The 20,615-nt window shown below is 47.2% G+C and overlaps 1 protein-coding gene across 5 annotated transcripts in view; it reads left to right on the top strand.

The window, feature by feature from the left end:
* The window catches only part of ADAMTS16 (ADAM metallopeptidase with thrombospondin type 1 motif 16), a 133,430-nt gene that overhangs the window by 64,233 nt on the left and 48,582 nt on the right, over positions 1-20,615 (top strand). For all 5 annotated transcript variants that reach the window (XM_051837039.2, XM_051837041.2, XM_051837040.2 and 2 more), the window contains 7 exons: positions 9,549-9,644; positions 10,782-10,930; positions 11,908-12,080; positions 12,964-13,094; positions 14,928-15,051; positions 15,409-15,653; positions 17,971-18,109. In XM_051837039.2, the coding sequence (XP_051692999.2) occupies positions 9,549-9,644; positions 10,782-10,930; positions 11,908-12,080; positions 12,964-13,094; positions 14,928-15,051; positions 15,409-15,653; positions 17,971-18,109 (1,057 nt within the window). The remainder of the gene's footprint in view (positions 1-9,548; positions 9,645-10,781; positions 10,931-11,907; positions 12,081-12,963; positions 13,095-14,927; positions 15,052-15,408; positions 15,654-17,970; positions 18,110-20,615) is intronic.

The following is a 20,615-nucleotide window of genomic DNA, read 5'->3' as shown; positions in this document are numbered from 1 at the left end:
AATTGTTTGCAAATAATTTCTCCCATTCTGTCAATTGCCTGTTTACTTTCCTGAGTGTTTCTTTTGCAGAACAGAAGCTTCTCAATTTGATGTAATCCCACCTGTTGATTTTTTTTGACTGCCTGGGCCTCTGGGGTCTTTTCCAAGAACTCTTTGCCTTTGTCAATGTCTTGCAGGGTTTCCCCAGTGTTCTCTAGTAATTTGATGGTATCAGGTCCTAGATTTAGACCTTTAATACATTTTGAATGGATTTTTGTGTAAGGTGTAAGATATGTGTCCTGCTTCATACAGGTGCATGCAGAGATACAGTTTTCACAGAATCATTTGTTGAAGAGACTGTCTTTGCTCCATGGATTGGTTTTAACTCCTTGGTCAAATATAAGTTGGTTGTAGATGCTTGGCTTGATTTCTGGCATTTCTATTCTGTTCCAGTGGTCTATCCATCTGTTTTTTGTACCAGCACCAGGCTGTTTTGATTGTAACTGTCTTGTAGTATGTCTTGAAATCTGGTATTGTGATGCCTACAGCTTTGTTTTTGTTATATAAGATTGCTTTAGCTATTCAAGGTCTCCTGTGTTTCCATATGAATTTCAGCATCTTTTTTTCTAGATCTGAGAGGAATGTCTTTGGTATTTGGATTGGTGTCATATTGAATCTGTAGATAGCTTTTAGAAGAATGGACAGTTTGATGATATTGATTCTTCCAATCCATGAACATGGAATATTTTTCCAGTTTTTTGTATCTTCTTTCTTTAATGTTTTGTAATGATCATTGCAGAGATCTTTGACATCCTTGGTTAAATTTATTCCAAGGTATTTGGTATTTTTTGTAGCTATTGTGAATGGGATTGATATTAGAAGTTCTTTTTCAGCCATGGCATTGTCTGTGTATACAAAGGTGGTAGATTTTTGTGTGTTTATTTTATATCCTGCTACTTTATCAAACTCTTCTATGAGTTTTAATAATCTCTTGGTGGAGTGTTTTGGATCCCCTATATTTATATTTGTCATCTGCAAATAGGGTTAGTTTGACTTCCTCATCCCCAATTTGAATCCCTTTAATTTCTTTTTTTTGTCTAATAGCTCTGGCTAAAACTTCCAGGACTATCTTGAATAGCAATGGCGAGAGTGGGCATCCTTGTCTGGTTCCAGATCTCAGTGGCAATGCTTCCAAATTTTCCCCATTCAATAGGAAGCTGGTTATGAGTTTGTCATAAATTGCCTTGATTGTGTTGAGGAATGTTCCTTCTATACCCAGTCTGCTTAGAGTTTTCATCAAGAAAGGGTGTTGCATTCTATAAAATCCTTTCTCTGTACCTATTGAGATAATCATATGGTCTTTGTTCTTCAATTTGTTAATGTGATGTATCACATTAATTGATTTGTGAATGTTGAACCATCCTTATATACCAAGGATAAATGCCACTTGATCCTGGTGAATGATCTTTCTGATGTGTTGTTGGATTCGATTGACCCAAACTTTGCTGAGGACTTTTGCATCTATGTTCATCAGGGAAATTGGTCTGTAGTTCTCTTTCTCTGTTGTGTCTTTTTCAGGTTTAGGAATTAAGGTGATCTGGCTTCATAGAAAGAATCTGGGAGAATTCCCTCCTTTTCAGTTGTTTTGAATAGTTTGAGAAGAATTGGAGTTAATTCTGTAAACATCTGGTAGAATTCAGTGGTGAAGCCATCTGATGCTGGGCATTTCTTTGTCAGGAGGGTCTTTATTACTGATTCAGTTTCCATCTTGGTAGTGGGTCTGTTTAGGTTTTTTCTGTCTTCATGGCTCAACTAGGTAGGTTGTATGTATCTAGGAATCTATCCATTTCTTCTAGGTTTCCCAGTTTGTTGGCATACAATTTACTTTATAGTAATTACTGCTTATTCTTTTTATTTCTGTGGTATCTGTAGTTACCTTTCCTTTTTCATCTCTAATGTTATTGATTTGGGTCTTTTCTCTCCTTTTTTTGGTCAGCTGGGACAATAGTGTGTCAATTTTTTTTTTTTTCAAAAAAAACAGCTCTTCATTTTGCTGATCTTTTGTATAGTGTTTTTGGTTTCAGTTTTGTTCATTTCTTCTCTAATTTTAATTATTTCTTTTCTCTTACTAGTTTGGGTTTGGTTTGCTGTAGTTTTTCTAGACCCTTGCAATGCATTGATAGCTTATTTATTTGGTGCCTTTCCAATTTCTTGATGTAGTCATCAACTGCTATAAACTTTCTTCTTAACACTGCTTTTGCTGTATCCTGTAAGTTTGATATGTTGTGTTGTCATATTCTTTTGTTTTCAGAAATTTTTTTATTTCTCTTTTGATTTCTTCTATAACCCACTGATCATTCAGGAGCATGTTGTTCAGTCTCCATGTGTTTGCATATGTTCTAGGGATTCCTGAGTTACAGCTTCATTGCATTGTTTTTAGAAGATGCATGGTATGATTTTGATTTGTTTTTAATTTGCTGAAACTTGTTTTATTGCCTAGCATGTGGTCAATCCTAGAGAAGATTGCATGCACAGGTGAGAAGAATGTGTATTCTGTGACTGTAGAATGGAAAGTTCTATAGATATCTGTTAGGTCCATTTGGTCTGTAGTGTAGATTAACTCTGCTGTTTCCTTCCTGATTTTCCGTCTGGTTGATCTGTCCACTGCTGAAAGTGACGTATTGGAATCCCCCATTACTATTGTATTTGTTTCTATGTCTTTTTTTAGATACCTTAACATTTGTATTAAATAGACAGGTACCCTGTAATTAGGTGCATATGCATTTATAATAGTCACCACTTCCTGTTGAATTGCTCCCTTAGTCATTATGTAGTGACCTTTTTTATTATTATTATTATTTGACAGTTAGAGTTAGACAGTGAGAGAGAGAGACAGAGCAAAAGGTCTTCTTTCTGTTGGTTCACCCTCCAAATGGCCACCACGGCCAGCACTGCAACGATCTGAAGCCAGGAGCCAGGTGCCTCTTCCTGGTCTCCCATGTGGGTGCACGGACCAAAGCGCTTGGGCCATCCTCCACTGGCCTCCCAGGCCACAACAGAGAACTGGACCAGAAGAGGAGCAACCGGAACTAGAACCCAGCGCCCATATGGGATGCCGGCACCGCAGGCGGAGGATTAAACAAGTGAGCCATGGCACTGCCCCATAATGACCTTCTTTATCTCTTAAGAGTTTTTGTGTTAAAAGTCTTTTTTGTCTGATAATTAGTATGGCTACACTGGCTCTTTTTTGGTTTCTGTTAGCATGGAATATCTTTTTCCATCCTTTCACTTTCCATCTGCATGCATCTTTGTTGGTGAGTTGTGTTTCTTGTAGGCAGCAAATAGATGGGTTTTGTTTTTTAATCCATTCAGCCAGTCTGTGTCTTTTAAGTGGAGTGTTAAGGTCATTTACATTCAAGGTAACTATTGATCCTGCCATTTTCCCATAAATATTCCTATTTCTTACTTTGGATTTCCTTTGTACTTCTACTGGGAGCTTTTCTTCTTTTACCTTCTTCCATAGTGATGGCCATATTTCTGTGTTTCTGTGTGCAGCACATCCTTAAGCATCTTCTGCAGGGCTAGATGAATAATGACAAATTCTTTCAGTTTCTGTTTGTCATGGAAGGTCTTTATTTCACCTTCATTCATAAATGAGAGCTTTGAAGTATATAGTATTCTGGGTTGACAGTTTTTTCTCTTAAGTTTTGGACTATATCTCTCCGTTCTTTCCTAGCCTGCGGGGTTTCTGATGAGAAATCCTCTGTGAGTCTAATTGGAGATGCTCTGAAAGTAATCTGGCTTTTCTCTCATGCACATTTTAGAATCTTTATGTTTTACTGTGGAGAGTTTGGCTACAATGTGTCACGGTGAAGATCTTTTCTAGCAGTGTCTATTACAAGTTCTGTGTGCTTCCTGTACATGGATGCCCCTTTCTTTCTCCAAATTGGGGAAATTTTCTGTTATTATTTCACTAAAGAGGCCTTCTAATCCTTTCTCTCTTTCCACCCCTTCAGGACCTCCTAGAACCTGTATGTTGGGTTGTTTCATGGTATCCTGTAGATTCCCAACAGTGTTCTTCAGTTTTCTAATTTCTTCTTCTTGTGTTTGGTCTGGCTGTATAATTTTCTGTGCTTTGTCTTCTAAGTCAGATATTCTTTCTTGTGCTTCACCTACTCTGTTGTTAAGGCTCCCCACTGTATTTTATTTGTTCTATTTAATTCTTCATTTACAGGATTTCATTTTGATTTATCTTTAAATCTCAATTTCATGGGAGAAATTTTCTTTCATGCCACATATGGATTTCATTAGCTCATGCATTTGCTTCTGATTACTTCTAAGTAATCCTATGATCAATTTTTTGAATTCTGTTTCTGGCATTTCTTCAGTCTCATCATCTTCACAATCTAGTGTTAAGGTGTTGTGTTCTTTTGAGGGTGTCAAGTTGTCTTCCTTGTTCTTGTTTCTTGAATTGATGGGTTTGTTATTTGGCATTTGTGGGGATAATCATTGGTTTCCTCTTTGATTTTTCACTGTGGTGGCTTTTATCTTTGCACTATGATTGGATTAGTTGAGGGCCCACTTTCAGGAATAACTAGAGGTGTGAGGTGGTAGTGGCCAGGGAATTCTGTTCAGTGCTCCAGGGTGAAGGGCATGTCTGAGGTGACACACCCAGGTTTGGTGTGGTAAACCTTTTTTTTTTTTTTTGATCAAAGGGGAGGTTTCTTCTTGTATGTTGGTATAGACTCAGCTGAGCTCCTCTCCTTGAAGGAGACCAGTGCCTGGGCGCTAGCCCCAGTGAGTATACTATTTGTCTGCTCTGCCACGAGGACCACACAAAGGACCTGTGTGCTCTTCAATATAAGCTCCGATCTCCCGGCAGTGTCTCTCACCGGGTAGCCAGGGAGCCCTGATCTGTGGAGCCTCCCACCGTGACTGCCCAGTGTCCCAGCCACACCCTGAGTCCTCCCACACAGCCTCTGTGTTTTCACAGTCCCAGCACACAGCCTCTGTGTGAAGTTTTTGTGATGACTAATTCAGCCATACTCACAGAAGAAATCCCTAACTTCAGTGATGAAATCCCTTGGAAAATGATTTTTTCCAATGAATTTGTCTATTTTGTGAATGTTGTTGAATTTTTTCCCAAAAAGTTGTTGGTTGTAGTCTCGTTTATTCTTTAATTATTGGAAAAATCTATCATCTAAATATCACCCCTTATTTCTAATAAGGGCAATTTGTGTTTTTTTTTTCTTCCTTGATCTATCCAGCTAGGAGTTTACCAGATTAATTAAACCTTTTAAAAACATCAATGTTTGATAGTGTTAGTGCTATATTTTTTTAATTATTTTCTATCATTGAATTTTATTTTTTCATTATTATGCCTCAACACTTACTGCACCTTTCTCTTTATTGCTTTATAAGGAAAAAACATGGGTCATTTATTTGAAGCCTCCCTTCTTTTCCTAATATAACTAAACTATACTCAAAGCTGTTCATTTCTTTTTAAATACTATATCAGCTGTAGCCTGAAAATGTTTACATACTAAGTTCTTAATATTATCAATTATGAAATAATTTCCAAAGTAACTGGTGATTTCTTCTTTAATTCACGTGTTATTTAAAAGTGTATTAAATCAAAACAATTAGTGAATTTTGATATTTAGATAGCTTAATTTTGATTTCTAGTATGTTTCAAGCTTGTACAGAGATTATAGTCTGTGTAGGCTTTTGAAATGTTCTGAGACATGTGAGCAGTCTTTGAAAAGTTCACCAAAACTATATGCTACAAAAAAGCTATGTGTGGATTTCAATGTTTTTACATGGAGATAAACTTTTTAATTTAATTCCATTTTATGTTAACTTTTTGAAATACCTTCCTACTTCATGGCCTGGCATATGGTCTAGCTTGGTCAACATTCACACATGAAATGAATGTCAATTTTGCAGTGGTTGGGCACTGTGTTTAAGAATCTTTATTTTTGATTTGATAATATCACTTGTGTCTTCTATTTTGTCCTGATGTTTGCTTCCTGGTCCACTGATTTCATGGAGAGAAGGGTGAATATCTCCAGACTTGCTTGTGTCTGGGTCTCCTTCTGCTTCTCTTAGTGTTTGCATTGTTGATTTTGAAGGCTCATTAGTAAGTGCACCTTAAGTCTTCCTGACTCTGTCATTTTTCTTAAAATCTATTTTTTCTGATATTAATGTAACTATAATAGCTGATTTAAGAATGCTTTTTGTATGATATCTTTATCCATTTTTTATTTCCAATTTGTAAACTTATTTCTGTCTTTGTTTGAAATTTAACTTGTAGCTGTTCAATTTATTGTGTTTTGTTATAAAGTTCCTTTTATTTGGTTTTACTTTCCTGTCCAGTTGAACAACTGTGAACTTTCACCCAGATTGTTTAAGCCATCATATTTAATTGTTGGTATTATAGATTTTAATTTACCATTTTGCTATTTAATTTCTATTAGTTCCATTATTTTCCTTTTTATTACTGATAAAAGCTTCCTGTTCTTGAAAAATGAGTGATTGTGATACACTCATACCCCAGCACTGCATCATCTATAGCTGCACTCTTAGTCTGTGTTTCCGGAGAGCCGCGTATGACCGTTTTGCACCTAGTGCAGTCCCAGTCATAATACTGACACGCTCAGTGAGAGTCCAGGCCAGCCACTTGAAATGCTGGTTCCTTGCAGGCATTATTAAGTAATGTGAAACATAACCGAGTCGGTGTTCCTGAGCCTGGGCTTAGTGAGCAGAGCTCTTCAGCTATGTGGTGGAGTAGTAGGTGACACATCGTTAACCAGGGCAGCCCTTAACTGCGCAGATCAAAGCATGGCTGAACTGTCTGCACAGGTCCTGAGTCTTTTCTGCCCAAGTGTAACATTAGTTATTGCAAATACATTGTCTTTATCAGGCACCTCGTCTGCTTCCTCAACACAAGTCGGTGACCTGACTCTTCAGTCTGCAGTGTAAACGGCCAGAATTACTTTGAAATTTGATCATCTCCGTATCCTGGGCACTTTACTAAACTGGGAGCTGTCGCCCACACCCAACAAGGTCTTCAATCCCAACCTGCACTCCAGAACCATGATTTACTAGGGTCTTTGTTCCAAGAGGACTCTGAAGTTTCAATAAGGATATAATGACATCCAACAGGAATTCTTTAATACAGCCGTTGTTCGGTATTCCAGGAGTTAGTGAAGTCAGGGTCTGATAAAAATGAGCAGACCAGTGGGACTGAATTGTTCTGTTGTGATTTAGCTTGCATTTATCATGTGACTCTTTTAGGCACTAGAGTTTTTGCATGTCCAGGATTGAGCACCGTGTTTCTATGGCAGATAACTACATCTGTAAGGGACCAAGGTCTCCGACATGGCAGTTCAGGGTTCTCCCAACTCTGTGTGTTGTGCCCACCTGGAGGACTGGACTGCAGAGTGAGCAGGGCACAGGAGGAGGCTGACTTACACAAACGGCATGAACCAGGGCACAGGCTGAGTGAGTGAGTTCCATACTGCAGTGGTGAGCTAGCAACAGCATCCGTACTTCCAGGAGCTTTGTACTTGGAAAAATTGAAAGCGTTGCTTTGAATTATTTTAATCCTGCAAACGTTCCCCAAACCTGGTGTAGAAGATTTTGAAATTGCTCTGGGCAGTAGCCTGATTTGAGTTATTTTCCTACCATGAGATGGTCCTCTTACGTCATCTTAGACTTTTCTATGATCACAGTTTCCTAGTAGCTATTAATTTCATAATACATGAGAAGTCGTCCTGCTCATTCCATCACTGTTTTCCACAGGAACAAATTTGCACATGTTTGACTTACTCAGAAAACATTTACTGAAAGGCACTGAGGCGTCAAGCCCTGTGCCAAGGAGTGATGATGAATACATTTATCAGCAGAGGGTCCAGCACTTGGCGTAATGGTTTGGATGCTGCCTGAGACACCCACACCCCATATCGAAGGGCCCATGTTCACGTCCCAGCCTCTGATCCAGATTCCAGCTGCCTGCTCGTGTGCCATAGGGGCAGCAGGGGATGGCTTGAGTCTGTGTGTCGCTGCCCCCCACAGGGGAGACACAGACTGAATTCCTAGCTTCTGGCTTTGGCCTGGATCAGCCCCTGCTGTCTCAGAAATTCGAAATGAACCAGTTGATAAGAGACCTACCCATCTGTCTCTCTGCTTTTCAAATACATAAAAACAGCAGCATGTTAGAATATTATTTATCATGCATATGTTGTCTGGAAAGTCTCAGAAACAGCCCTGTGAACTAATACCCTAGTTCTCGAAGAGCAACCACAGAATGGAGGCATGATGGGATCACGAATGCAGACACTGGTCTGCAATGAGGCTGGACTCTCCTTAAACCCTGGGAGTAGGAAAGGAAGCGTGCAGTGGTTCAGTGCCAATTAAGTGCCAGGCTCCGAGTTAAGCACTTTGCCTACTACCACTTCATTTAACCCTAGCACAGGAATGGTGGTGCCATCCACACTTGTGCAGTGAGAACACAGGGATCCTGCCTGCCCAGATCTGTCCTGCTCCCAGCCCTGTCCACAGAGGAATGGTCTGTCTCCCTTGGAAGCCCAGACTCTCTCCTGGAACACTCTGGCTATCTCCCAGGTGACCCAACCACAGGCACAGTTTCATGTTTCTCACTCATTCATTCACTCATTCCTTTATGTCTGCATACCACCTCTGCTGAGTCAGCTGTGTCCCATCCACCCAGGAAATATCTCCGAGCCCTCACTGCAGCAGGTACACCTGCTCCTTGTCTCCTCCAGCCTCTGATTCTGACCCACTCTGTCAGCACCAGACACTGACCCTGGGCCCACCCACTCCTGTTTGAAGGGAGTCGTATTTATATCCTGGTATTCTGTCAAGTTGAAGTTCTCTAAAGTGTTTGGATTAAGCATAGTTTACTTTTTAATTTGTAAAATGTAATTTTGTTAGATTTATGATCAATGAATACAAATAAGTAAGGTCTTAGGATGGCATTAAGAGGAAGCAGGTGTGAAACAAGTATCTTATTCTTCATCAGTCATATGCATCTATGCTAAGCAGAGATTCACTTTTAATTAAAACATCTTAGAGATGCGCACTGTTATTTATTTATTTCTTTGAAAGGCAGAGAGATAGAGAACTATATTAAAATTACGCACACACACACACACACATATATATATAGGGGGAGAGAGAGGAGAGGGAGAGGAGAGGGGGAGGGGGAGAGGAAGAAGAGATCCACTGGTTCACTTCCCAAATGCCCACAACAGCCAGCCTGGGCCAGGACACCAGGTCTCCCATGTGGGTGACAGGGACCCAGGTACTTGAGACATCACTCACTTTCTCCCAGGGTATGCGTCAGCAAGAAGTTGGTTTGGAACTGGAGGTGGGACTTGAACCCATGTACTCCTGTGTGGGATGTCGACATCTCAAGTGTGAGCTTGATCACTTCACTACATCACAATGCCTGTCTCCACTTTGAATTTTTACCAGTTGCTTTTTCCTTTATAATGGCTGTACAGTCTGTGTGCAGTCCTGATTCCCTTTATTTTCCCCCTCTTTAGGACATCTGTAAGGCCTTGTGGTGCCATCAGATTGGTAGGAAATGTGAGACCAAATTCATGCCGGCTGCCGAGGGCACCGTGTGCGGGCACGACATGGTAAGACACTAACGCCTGCAACGCCGCGCTGGGTTCTTAGTCTTTCTGCTCACCTGTCTTCCCTCCTCTAGCGCTGCTGTTTTTAGACCTGTATTTCTCATACCTGCACCTGTGTCAGAACACTGTTTATTGTCTATTTGGTCCTGTGAAGAGAGATCCTTTGATCATTTGTTGTGAAAGTGTAATTGATGAGATACCTGGAACTCAGGGACACAGAAATCAGGCAGTCGGTGATGACAGGATCCATGTAACGAGTGGGAGCATGAAGCCACAGACGGCAGTTACCCACGCAAGGGCCGGCAAGGCTCAACCTCGCCTTGCCCCAGTCACAGGCCATGCTCTGCTGGCTTCTAGCAGGCCAATGGCCAGCACCTTCCACCGCACTCTCAGCAAGGCCAGGAGCACCAGGTTTCCTGAACTTGACACCACAGCAGGGGGTGAGCAAAGCCATGGAGCCGTGACCTGTAGTGCGTGGGGAGCATTGCCGTGTGATGGCGTGATGTCTCCATGTGAATTACAGCTGATGAGCCGTGCTCTCGAGAAGGGGCCGTGACAGCATCCCCAGCGCTCGTGGGGACAGCTGGCATTCCACATGGACCATCTGGCCTTGGAAAGCTGTGTGGCCTCTAGCACGCCTGATAACAGTCACCGCCGAGCGGGGGTGGGGGTGGAATGGGCGGGAGGATAGGGCTGGCCAGGAGTGACACGGTGCTGAGTCCAGCGGAGCCCCCAGCTATGCTGCGTCACCAGGCTCCCTCCGTCTGACAATGAGCTGTGACAAGCACCTCGTTTCCTGGGAGGTCAGAGTTCATGGAGGCAGATGATGAACAATGACACCGAATGCTCCTGGGTCAGCCTGCCGTGTCCTGAGCTCAGACGCTGGAGAAGTATGTCTCTGTTCATCGTCCCCCGTCGGTGGGTTTATAGAATGATGCTGGGTTTGGGTAGAGGGGAGAAGGTGAGCGATGTGAAATGTATTTTTACGAGATCCCACTGGAGGGTAAGGATGCAAATGCCTGTGTGTTTTACAAAGCTCCCCACTGCTCAGCGTTAGGGTAGTAGGGACATGGCTCCCTGTTTATCCAGGATTCATGGAAGCTGTTCTGTTCTGTTTTGTTTTATTATTAAAATGTTTAGTGGTGCCGCGGAGGACAGTGTGTGAAGTACGGTGATGAAGGCCCCAAGCCCACGCATGGCAAATGGTCCCCCTGGTCCCCTTGGTCCCCTTGCTCCAGGACCTGCGGAGGAGGGGTGTCCCACAGAGAGCGCCTCTGCACCAATCCCAGGTAGGCGGGCCTAGCCGCCCCTCCCCAGGGTGCAGTTCCGATGCTGTGAGCCTTGCACTGCGGAGTCTGCTCGCCTCGGCCTGGCGGAAACACTGGCTGGGGAAGGCTGTCGCTCAGTTCACTTGCTCTGTGTTTCCGTAAGACGCCCGTGACAGTGTGAGCACAGCAGAGCTGATGAGACTGCCAGCTGTACTCAGGATTGGATTTCAACCACATGTGGTTGCAACACGAAGAACCAGTTAAAGACAAAAATCATAAGAAAAAGACACAGAGCACAAATTAATAAGAATCGATTAGAACAATTCTTTCATGCAAAAAGCACTTCTCGTTTTGTTTTGTTTTGTTTTCATTGCACGTATTTACCTGTGCAGCAGGTGTACTGTGGGCCTCTGTCAGAACGAGAGGATGTCAGACACGGCCGCCCATGTGACAGAGGCGTCCACATCGTCCTCTTGGTGCTGGGGTTGTTAAAGACTAAGCCACACCCCAAGTTAACGTAGCCATGTTGAAGGGCAGACTCTGCTCTCCCGCAGGCGTGAATGTGTCAAAGCCAACCAACAAAAGGCTCGTCCTCCTGGCCTGGCCTTGTGGCCAGTAGGCCGGTGATGGAAGAAGCCACGGCCTGCGAAGGGACGTCGCTGGGTTCCGTCTCGGTGTTGCCAGTCCTCTGTCGTCCCAGCTGGGAGAACCAGCTTCTGTAGTGTCTCCTCCTTCTGGGCTGTGAGGAGCAGGGCGGGCTTCCCTACCCCTCTTAGAGGGAAGCTGGCCCGCAGCAGAGGGAAAACGCCCAGGAGCCCTCTGCCCAGATCCTAGGCTGTCCTCCCAGTGTCAGGGTCAGTGGAAAAGAAAATGCTTGTCTCGTTGCCCACGCTCAGTACTTGAAGACCATCCGGCCCCTCCCTCCGGAAGCCTGAGTTCAAGGAAGGGCCGAGGGGCTGCTGTCACACAGGCTGCTAACCGTGACCTTCACATTGCAGACCCTCGCATGGGGGGAAGTTCTGCGAGGGCTCCTCTCGCACGCTGAAGCTCTGCACCAGCCAGCAGTGCCCGCAGGGCAGCGTGGACTTCCGCGCCGCCCAGTGTGCACAGTACAACAGCAAGCGCTTCCGCGGCTGGCACTACAAGTGGAAGCCTTACACGCAAGTCGAAGGTAAATCCCAAACCCGGCCCTTGGGATGCACCTCCCCCCCCCGCCTTTTTATCGTTACTGTTTGAAAAATAACGCAGCTGGCAGTGCGGGGTTCAGACAGACCAAATATGTGGACACACACGCTACGCTTGATTCTTAGAATTCTGTGGCTGTGTCTCTCATCTCGAGTGCCGACGAGCACGGCTGTAAACGCCTCTCGGCCTCTGGGATGCCCGAGGCAGACAGCACCTTCATCCTCAGCTGTCCCTTCTTTACCAAGAGGGAACAAAGGACAAAAAGGGTCTCTGCAGAAGTTCACGTTACTGCGTGAGCGCGCAGGTCTCGGGATGGACCGTGGAGGCCTGAAGGGAGCCTCCTCCATGCTCCAGCCTTCTTTGACAGTCCATTATATTGGTATAAAGCATTGCTCTGTAGAGATTTCAGCCAAAAAGCATTCTTTTTATCAGTTTAAAATTTCTGTGTATTTCAGAAATTTGGTGACTATCTTAGTTCTTTAATGACATTTTATTGGTAAGAATTTTGTGTAATTATACAAAGTGGTAGTGGCTCTTTTGCACTTCTGCCAGAAGGTAGTAAAATAGTAAAATATCAGTATCGTGGCTAAGTCAACAAATATCTATTGAATGCCTACTATGTGCCAACCACTGTATGAAAGACAAATCCGTGCAGGACGCTGGAGCGCAGAAGCATAGACAAATAATAAGAAGAAATTTAAAGGGAAGATACACGGCTAATGAGGCGACCATGCAGAGTGTCTGTGCAATTAATATTGTATGGGAGTTGTTTTATGGGGAAAAAGAAAGTTTATCTAAAATTCAGAGCAAAAATGATCAGAGCTTAAGTATCTTTCTTATTTGTGTTTGTGTGTGTATTTCTTTTTAAGATCAGGACTTATGCAAACTCTACTGTATCGCAGAAGGATTTGATTTCTTCTTTTCTTTGTCAAATAAAGTCAAAGATGGGACTCCATGCTCGGAGGATAGCCGTAATGTTTGTATAGATGGGATGTGTGAGGTAATAATGATCATTCATTCATTCAACAAACGTCTCCGGACAGCGTGCTTTGTGTCAGGCCTCCTGCAGGGACACAGAAAGAACAGAGGGAAGAGAGAACCCCCTTCCTCCAAGTCCCAGCCCAGCGGGGGAGGGCAGAATGCACCTTGGCGACCCAGTTTTGTTGCCACAGAGGTGCGCACTGAGCCCGAGGAGTGGGGGCAGTGGGCTCTTTCTCAGATGTAGGTCAGAGACACGTGCTGGCTTCCAGCTGTGCAGCTGAGCGAGGCCAGCATGGGGCCAGCAAGCGCAGGTGGCCAGCAGGGGGTCAGCCCTCAGCACCCTGGGATGGCCACAGGAGCTTGGGTGTGCGGAGGGAGTAGGGGAGAGGGAGGCTCTTGAAACCTTGGCGGCCTAGGTGGAGAGCTGGGGTTTCCACTCTGCCCTGTGGGACAGGCTGTGGGTGTGGGAGCAGCGGAGCCCTGGGCGCAGCTTCCTGGCATTCGTGAGGAGGGTAGGAATGCAGGGGCAGCTGAGATCCCAGCCATGTGGCAGCCCTTGCAGCAAGTCTGCCAGACGCACAGCCTGAGGCCGCGCCATGGGCGGGGAGGGGGCAGACAGGCCTGGCAGGACTGGCAGCTAAGTGAACACCAAGTGGCCACCTTGTGGCTGCCACAACGGGCGTGGCGAGCAGTTTCATCCTAACCAAAGGAAGGTGCTGCAGTGTGACACACTGCCCGTAGACCACAGCGCTCCTTTCCTCTGGGCTGTGTGCCGGGGCCCAGCGGGTCCTCCGCAGACAGCCTGAGTGTCGTCACCTCAGGGCCTGAAGAGTAGACCAGCTGCTTCCAGGAAGGGCTCGTGCAGCTCTATCACACCCTGGCTCGTCCCACTGGGAGTTGATCCATCAAATAGTTCATGATTTTTCGTTCTGATCCGGTGTCACAGCCCCTCATTCGTAACTCTAGAATCCAAAACACTGTCACGTTCTGGGGGGACCTTCATTTGCTTGGCGGCATAACCCACCCTCAACTGATGCAAGACTGTTGATGGCTTGATTCACACCATGTGCTGCAAGTGTGTGTGGCTTTAGCCAAGAAACGCTAACATGTTTCATGACGGCTGTCACCTTAGGTCTTGCTGGGACCTCTAAATGCACCCTTTACGTGACAGACTCTGTCTTTCTCAAGTTCATAAATCCCTGGGTTCTGAAAGGCATCTGGCCTCAGGTATTTGGAACAAGGGATTGTGGACTAGAGATTTAATTCCTGAGTACTGTGTAACCTAGAGACTGTTACACGTAGAGGCTGTTCTCTTTCTTGAGAAATGTGAAACAAGCCAGCATCCCAGAAATTATAAAGAGCCGTTGATATTCTAAGACACTGAACACAGATGCCCTGCACATAATTTGCTCCCAGGGAGAATTTCCACGTGGCCTCTGTAAGTTCTCAGACGTTGTACACAGCATCCCGAAAGCAGACTGGCATCTCTCGGTGGACCCTCACTGTGACACCACGCTTGTCCTTCTGCGAAGCTCTCGGCCAGTCTGAGTTGCCCCGCGGCTCCAGCACGAGCACTGTGGGTTTGGCTGAGGGCGCAGGACATAGCATTGCATAGAGGACTGCAGAGGACAGGGGACGCTTCACAGGTTAAAGCTTCCCACTTCAGATCTGAAGCGTAGAATTGTCACCTCACCGGGCACATATTGGGTATCCAATAAATATTCGTTAACTGCCCTGTGTCACTGGAGCTTTCTGTTGTAGTGGGGAGGAGATTTCTTGCACGAAGTGATGACATCATTGCTTGTGTTGTTCTTTCTTGCATGAATGACACGTGACCTGGTGGATCCTGAAGAGGGTTGGGTGTGACAACATCCTGGGGTCGGACGCTGTGGAAGACTTGTGCGGGGTGTGCAAGGGAAATAACTCGGGCTGCGTGACTCGCAGCGGCCTCCACGCCGCACACCACCACACCAACCGTGAGTACCTCCGAGCCGCTGGTTGCCAGCACGTGGTTTAATCTGGGGCTCCGCAGTGGGAAGAGGTTGGGCTGACAGTGGACAGCCTCTGCCCGGGCTCTGCACCGCCCCTCCTGCTGCAGGAGGGGCCACTCCAGGCTTTGGTGGAGACTGGAGGTGGTGGTAGGTTACCTGAATTCAAGTGGTTTTTCCGAATAGTGTAAGTTATAAGCATCCTATTCCCATGAGATAAGAAGAAACTGTTAACAGATGTGCTGCACACCCAGCTTCAAGCCTGCCTTCTCCAACTTGCTCAGGGGCTTTGCCTCGGCATTATTGAAAGACGAATCCTGTTTCTCTCGGTTTTTCTTTATCTAGAATATTACCACGTGGTCACGATACCTTCTGGAGCCCGGAGCATTCGTGTCTACGAAGTGAACGTATCTACTTCCTACATTTCCGTGTGCAATGACCTCAGGCAGTACTATCTGAACGGACACTGGACCGTGGACTGGCCCGGCCGATACAAGTTTTCAGGCACCACCTTCGACTATCGGCGGCCCTATAATGAGCCCGAGAGCTTAACCTCTGTTGGACCAACAAACGAAACACTGATTGTGGAGGTAGAGGCCAGCCTCGGGGCTTGGGGCTTGGATCTGGGGGTCTCCTGCTGTTGTGGGTCCGTGGCTGTTAGCATCATCTTCAGTGCAGCGAGGATGCGTGCAGTTTTAGGGAGGAACCCGTCGCAGGCTGCCTGGGACCATGGACTCGCTTTGATCACCTGTCACTTTCCGTGTATGTTCATGTTTGTGTTCGTGTACTTACATGTGTTCTCGTGTCGGGTGTGGCTGGGTTGCTTTTTGCCACAGTCATTTCTTTGCTGTACATTCAATGACCAGCAGCGCCTTCTGTGGGAGCCTTCTGTGCCTGTGTTTTGGGTGGGCTCAGTGTCTGGCCTCTGTGTCCTGTGGAAATGTGGTGGGGATGAAAACCCAGAGGCCACACGCCTGATGCTGCTGGCCATCCCGTGTCACAGTAAGCCCCTCAGGGACCACAGCTGTGGGGCCACTCTGGCTCCAGTGCCCAACAGAGGGTCACCTCCTGACCCAAGCCCTTGTGTTCTCTGCCCGGGAATGCTGAAGCTCCCCAGACACAGTGAGGCTCCTACTAATCTGTAGTCCTCTGGACCCGGCACATGGTGCAGCCGGCCACAGACGTACCTCCTCCCCACCTTTCAGTATCGCACATTTCAGTTCACAGTTCAGGAAAAGTGCTTGATCACTAATTGCTTCCATCCCACCACATCTCGCTTTGGAGGTGGCAGCCACCGGCCTCTCCCACCTGCTCTCTGGGTTCGGCATTTCTGTTCCATCTCTGTCTTCCTGGGAGCTGCCTCCACAGGTGGTCCGGGTGTGGTGTGGGTGCTGTGCAGCTCCCAAGTCTGTAGCTGCTGCCTCTGTGTCTCACACCCTAACCTTGAACCATTCCCTTCTGCCCCTTTGTGAGCTTGCTCATCCTGAACTTGTCCTTGATTATTTCTCTCTGGCCATCTAAGGCCTTTAGCTTGAATGATCGTGGAGAGAGAAATGTTGGGGTGGAGTGAGTGGAGTTTCTTAGGAAGCTGTCCTTGAAGGAAGGGGAGCTGCACAGGCTGACAGAGTCGGGGCCGGAGGCATCTGTGGCCTTGCAGGAGGCTGCCTGTCCTGCCTCACCACCTCTGCACCAACAGGACCCGAGCTGCCGTATCAGGGAGGGTATGTGGTGCCAGGTTGCCAGGCAAGGTCAAGTGTGTATCCCCATGAGTAAGGACAGCAAACAGCCTACAGCTCCAGTGTGGCATTTGTGTCAGTGAGTTGACAGGGAGGCTTCCAGAAAAGCCCTCTCATCGCATCCAACAATCCTTTGGAAGAAAAGTTAACTGTTCCATATGACTAGGTCTCGAGACCAGAAGTGTGGAGCCCGGGCTCGTTGCACGCATTAAAGCTGTGACTCACGGGGATGCTCTGCCTGAGTGACCTTCTTCACTAGTGAAGTGTCTTGTCCCTTGGACTTAAGAGGTACCTACCGGAAGGCAGAGTCCCCTGCGTCCTCTCAGTAGGAAACCCCAGCAGCTTTGATCAGCATTGGTGTCAAAGTGTTCAGGGTTCTTTCGAATCCACTGGGAAGCATCACAGTGCTTTTTGGGTGTCACCTTCTGACCCACCAAGATGCAGGAGACCTGGCCGGCGCCGCGGCTCACTAGGCTAATCCTCCGCCTTGCGGCGCCGGCACACCGGGTTCTAGTCCCGGTCGGGGCGCCGGATTCTGTCCCGGTTGCCCCTCTTCCAGGCCAGCCCTCTGCTGTGGCCAGGGAGTGCAGTGGAGGATGGCCCAAGTGCTTGGGCCCTGCACCCCATGGGAGACCAGGAAAAGCACCTGGCTCCTGGCTCCTGCCATCGGATCAGCGCAGTGCGCCGGCCGCAGCGCGCTGGCCGCGGCGGCCATTGGAGGGTGAACCAACGGCAAAGGAAGACCTTTCTCTCTGTCTCTCTCTCTCACTGTCCACTCTGCCTGTCAAAAAAAAAAAAAAAAAAAAAAAAAAAAAAAGAAAAAAAAAAAAAAGATGCAGGAGACCTGAGGGGATTCCCAAAGAAAGAGGAGCAAGAAGACAACCTTGCTTCTCTCGGGTTGCTCAGGCCTTGAAGTCGCAGACAGAGGCATGCACCGAGTGGAAGGTGAAGCCCGGATTGTCCCCAAGTTCTTCCAGGTGCACTGAGTCTAGCTGAGAGTCAGCCCTGTTGAGAAGCGTGGTTGAGTTTCGGGTGATGGGCCGTGTGTACGTGGTCCCTGTGTGCAGCTTTTGGCTGAGACGGTGGCTGCCCTAGCGGGTTAAAGCAGCTGTGGCAGTCAGTGTGTGACCGTTGACTCCACTTTGTCTCCCTTCACCCCCCTCTTCTGCAGCTTCTGTTTCAGGGAAGGAACCCGGGTGTTGCCTGGGAATATTCGGTGCCTCACCGGGGGACTGAGAAGAAGCCGGCTGCCCCGCCCAGCTACACGTGGGCCCTTGTGCGCTCTGAGTGCTCCGCCACCTGTGGAGGCGGTAGGTCCTGGGGGCGGGGCTCCACCTCCCGCCCTAGCCCCACAACCCAAGGTCACGCACCGTGTTGTGTCTTGGATCTGTGAGGACGCGCAGTGTCTGAACCTTACAAGGAATGAGTGCGTTTCCCTCATTTAAACTTTGCCTAAGGAGCACAGGCCCAGAGATCAGCTTGCAAGGGTTCTGGTTCTTTCCTCCCTGCCTTGGGTCATCTTTGATCTGATCTACTAAGGATGCATCTCTGTCTGCCCGAGACATTAGAAGTTTCCCAGTCACCCCCCTCCCAATCCCCTACCGCCAAAATGCAGGTGGGAGAAAACGTAAAGATCTTTTCTTTTCTCCTTGAGAGAGGGAACACGTTCCTCGGGGCACCTGGCGTCCACCAGGCCCATTTCTTCCTGTGCTCAGAGGTCCAGGGGAGACCAGGGAGGCCGCAGCCCACCTTCCCCTTGCCAGAGTCCCTGCAGTCCAGTAAACCCTCTGCAGGGTGCTGGGTCGAGTGCACAAGCAGTCTGCAGTCCCGCCCACATTCCTGTGGTGGCCGTGGCCACTCCTCTCTGCTCCCGGTGTGGGCTGCACTTGGGCCGGGGCATCAAACCTGCAAAGCCAGAATCTTAAACGTGAGTCATAACTGCCTCATCAAGATGTGCTACATCAAGATGTGCTACAGGTCCTTTTCCTTTTTTTTGGTTGGTCAGTGCTGTCGGGGGATGGGGCAGTCAATGGCTCAGTGTGTCACAGTCATCGGTAAGTGACAGTAGTCACCACCCTCTGAGCTCTGGTGCTCATTAGGATGCTGTAGGTGCAGATTTGTCACCTAGACACACCTGGGGTCATCCAGCCTCCACACAGCCTCCAGGGGTCACCGACTCTGGGCTCTGGAGTTGTCTCCCCTCTTGTGGTCTCAGGCTTGTGTGAGCTCACTCTCTGAGTCAGCGGTGTGCCCCGCCCTCACGGAGAAGCAGCACAAGCTCTCAGGAGACCAGTGCACTCACTTGTGCCGGCTTCTACTTCTCTGTGTGCTTGTGCTTACAGATTCTCCTGTTGCCTCCTGCCTTAGGTTACCCTATAAAAGAAGGGTAAGGCTTTCGACAACAGCTGAAATCCATTCTGTAGTTAGAATTATCAAAAACGTTGAGATGCTTTGATAAAATCATGGTCTTTAAGGCTGAACGCTCCTCTTTCAGATACGTTGGCAGAATATGGAGATTTTTAAGTGATTTCCAAAGAACTGGCCCGAGTGGATCTCTATAAAAGATGAAAGTAGCACATTGCTCATCAAACTCACCACCTCCTGTGGCCAGGCTCCATCCCACCGCAGCTGCTGGATGGTTCCCTCGGAATCTCTTACTGTATCCTCTGCATTTCATATCTACTCGTGTGGGTCATCTTAGAACGCTGGCCCGCATGCATCTGGCCTGCCCCTGTAATCTTTCTTTCTGACAAAGTGAAGTGAGCATCAGCAACATCGAGAACTTGCCTCACAGGTGCGCCGTTAGGAAGAGAATGAAACTGTCTGGGTGAGCGTTCAGTTCAGTGCTGGAGAGCGCCTGTCCCGTAATGGGAACGTGTCTGAAAACAGACTTGTGCACAACCTGTGCAAAACCGACCTCGGGGAGCCCAGACACGGTTCTGCACGAGGCTCCTTACGTGTATCTTTATCATCTCAGAATATTCAGACCTTTGAAGACAAAGAACATGTAAATTCACTTTTTAAAAAATATTTATTTATTGGAAAGAGTGACAGAGAGAGGGGGAGAGACATTTCGTTCACTCCCCAAATGATCACAATAGCCAGAGTTGGGCCAGGCCGAAGCCAGGCGCCTGAAATGCCATCTGGGTCTCCCACAGGGGTGGCAGGTACTCAAGCACTGAGCTGTCTTCTGCAGGAAGCTGGACCAGAGGGGAGTGCCTGGGATGCAAAGCGACACTGCATGATGGGATGGGCTTCACACGTGGCGGCTTAATCCACGGCACCACGGCACAGGCCCCTGCGTTCACGTTGATGTCACTGTGTGTACACTGGTGGCATGTCACTCAGGATTCTCCAGAACAACAGAAACGAAAGATTTACCTTTAATAGACAACTTTATATTCTTAAGGAAACACGTTTACCACCATTCATACTTCCACCTGACTGTGAACACTGAATCATTTACAACCGCAAGATTTCCTTAGACAGTCAGGCTGTTGACTCCACGTTTGGGGGAGTGTTCAAATGAGGTGTTTCCTTAAAGTCTAAAGCCTCTTCTCGTGGGAAAGTCCTCGCTACCACATGTATGTGCATGCACACATGCACACACGCGTGTCCACATGCAGGTCACTTAGTAGACACAGACACTGAACAGTGACTTGAGCTCTGAGGGTCGGAAAGTACAGATGCTCTGGGTGCCACGAGTCTAAGACCTCCTGCTGAGATGCCTCGTGTGAAAGGACTGAGGTACTGCTGCTGGGGTGGGGGGTGGAGGGGCGGGCACCAGGCCAGCAGCATCAGCAGCATTTGGGAACT

This window comes from Oryctolagus cuniculus, chromosome 14 (genome assembly GCF_964237555.1).
Source record: "Oryctolagus cuniculus chromosome 14, mOryCun1.1, whole genome shotgun sequence".
In the NCBI taxonomy this organism is placed as follows: Eukaryota; Metazoa; Chordata; class Mammalia; order Lagomorpha; family Leporidae; genus Oryctolagus; species Oryctolagus cuniculus.
Note: the sequence above shows the minus strand (reverse complement) of the source record. Positions and strands in the feature narration are given on the sequence as shown.